Consider the following 2,472-nt stretch of genomic DNA (forward strand, 5'->3'; position numbering starts at 1 on the left):
AGCAGTGTTAGACGTAAAAGACTAGTGATAGCTGGATTCGAATAAGAAATTTAACGCAAAGCCCTTCAACGTTAAGGTTGTTATTTTTAAAACTTACTAAAGACTTTTTAATTTTCTTGTTTTATGCTTATATATGAAATCAAATGAAAAACAGTTTTTTTATTCTTTAGTTGTCCTAAGGTCGCATCCTAAGCTGATGACCCAGATTATATCAAAACGTTAAACATACATATAATTAAGTAAAAAGCATATAGTACTTATTTCATTACTTTACAAATACTGATAAACAAAGGAAGCAACAACACCATAAATAGGGTCGCTAGACACCAACCATAAACCGTATTCTGTGTTTTTCTTGCTAAGTTTATTTGTATGGAACCCAAACAACATGATCTTCAGGTAAGAAATGGCAAATCGGAACAGTTCCCGGTTTAACTTTAAGCACTTGAAACGCCAAATGTTTTGGGTTCCATTTTGCAGTGTCAGTATGGCAAACCGCAACCGCATTCACCTTTGTACCGTCCGCACCAACCATAGAAACCGCATAAGCTTGAGTACTAGCGGTTTTATGGCAATAAAAGACCGCGTATGCGTAGTTTTGCTTATGACAAACCACAGCTTTATTCGCCACAAGCTTTTTAGCGACTTCAATTTTGTACTTTTGTAACGGGGTACTTTCTTTAGCGCTTACTTCTGTTGAAATCGCTTTCACATTTTTACCAAGCTTGGTTGTACTAAAATCAACCATGGATTCTAATGAAGTCGCGCAGTATTTCTCCTCACCTTGGATGCCTGTACTCTCACATTCGCTAAGCGTTTGCTTCATGATCTCGGCTTCCATCGAGTCAGGTTTAACTGAGAACTCTTCGTAGATTTGTGGAAGCTTGTTCGACGAAAAGGGTATCGAATCAGCGATTTGTCGAGGTAAAAACGTAGCTTTTTCGTCGTTTTTAGTGAAGTGTAGGTTCATTTCTTTGCCTTGATGCAAATCATTCTCCTTGAAAAACAATGCTACATTTGGATTATCCTTGAGCTGATTCTCGGAAGCAGCATACTTGTAAACAAAAGGATTAGGTCCTTTACGCACACCTACATAAACTGGCTTCCCTTTGTGGCGCGTGTGCACATTTACACCACCTTTTCCAACACCAACATGGGTTCCCTTTCCTGGTTTTCCAGTGTGAACACCGACACCGCCTTTCCCGACACCAACATCTGTCCGTTTTCCTGGTTTTCCAGTGTGAACACCGACACCGCCTTTCCCAACACCAACATCTGTCCGTTTTCCTGGTTTCCCGGTGTGAACGCCGACGCCGCCTTTCCCAACACCAACATCTGTTCGTTTTCCTGGTTTTCCTGTATGAACGCTTACACCGCCTTTTCCTACCCCCACTGCGGTGCTTTTCTCGTCACTCCATTCTGTATATAGAAGATCTTTGATTGATTTTGGCATAGGACTGTTTGGTAACACAGACTTCCAGTATACTTCAGGAGTCACAGCATGACTTCCTAAAAGTGCTACCTGATAAATAAACACAATAAAGAACTGATGTCAACTCCCAAGTTGTCGAATATATATTATACGCGCGTTTATATTTTTCGAGAATATATATTTTATAGATTACACAAAATTAATCTTATACGTAGGAATTAAAATCATATTTTATTATTAATGTCTGTATATTTTTTGTTTCAATTAATTTGATTATTAACTATATACTACATATATCCAAGTGCCATGAGTTAGTTATAAACCGTTCTAAGAGTTACAAGATATTATATTTTAGTATGCAAGAAATTTGAGCATTTATGCTACTTTCTCACAAAATTTCCTTTTTGTAACACATTGATGTATAAAACCGAAACAATAAAAACCAAAACGAAATAAAACATTCGACAGCCATTTCATGTGTTGCAAAAAACAATTCAAGACACACGCACTTACCGAAAAAAGTGTACAAACGTGGAGAAGAAAGAACCTCATTGGAGAGAAGCTGAAACCGAAACTACAACTGATACTAGGAGTTAATTTTGATGATGTTTGATGAGTGGTCGATGTGGAATTTATAAAGTGGGAGATGTTCATTTAATACGTAATGCAACACATACCAATAAGGACGACTGGTTTTAATTATTGCCAACTACTACCTGCAAACTATATTGCGTTAATTAGAGATTGCAAAATCAAAGCGTTTGCGGAATGGTAAGAGATAATTAGATAAATACAATCATGGTTTTAGTTATGGTAACAGAAAAATACAACAAACAACCCATCATATCTAGTTGAATCAATCATGGATACATGTTTGAAAAAATGAATAATGTCTATGAACAAATAATAATTGATGATGAAGAATTTGAAGAAATAGACTATTTACATAATAATGTCTATGAACAAATCATGGATACATGCTTTAGTGGTGGCCACGGGTATTTAATTTCCATCTATGATAGGTCCGGGTGAGTCTTTTC

At 36.7% G+C, this 2,472-nt stretch overlaps 1 protein-coding gene across 1 annotated transcript; it reads right to left on the reverse strand.

The window, feature by feature from the left end:
• Positions 1–211: 211 nt before the first annotated feature.
• On the reverse strand, positions 212–2,095 carry LOC110883321 (BURP domain protein RD22). The gene is made up of 2 exons (XM_022131113.2): positions 1,946–2,095; positions 212–1,522 (listed from the first exon to the last, which is right to left on the reverse strand). The coding sequence occupies exons 1-2, from the start codon at positions 2,084–2,086 to the stop codon at positions 365–367; spliced, it is 1,299 nt and encodes a 432-aa protein (XP_021986805.2). The 5' UTR covers positions 2,087–2,095; the 3' UTR covers positions 212–364.
• Between the last annotated feature and the right edge of the window lie 377 nt (positions 2,096–2,472).

The sequence above is a fragment of the Helianthus annuus genome, chromosome 1, assembly GCF_002127325.2.
Source record: "Helianthus annuus cultivar XRQ/B chromosome 1, HanXRQr2.0-SUNRISE, whole genome shotgun sequence".
NCBI lineage: Eukaryota > Viridiplantae > Streptophyta > Magnoliopsida > Asterales > Asteraceae > Helianthus > Helianthus annuus.

Excerpts from the sequence above, each read along its gene's own strand:
- LOC110883321 (XM_022131113.2), bottom strand. The coding sequence starts at position 2,086 with ATGAACATCTCCCACTTTATAAATTCCACATCGACCACTCATCAAACA. Across the intron at positions 1,523-1,945 it reads ACGTTTGTACACTTTTTTCG|GTAGCACTTTTAGGAAGTCA; the intron begins GTAAGTGCGTGT and ends TTTATTTATCAG.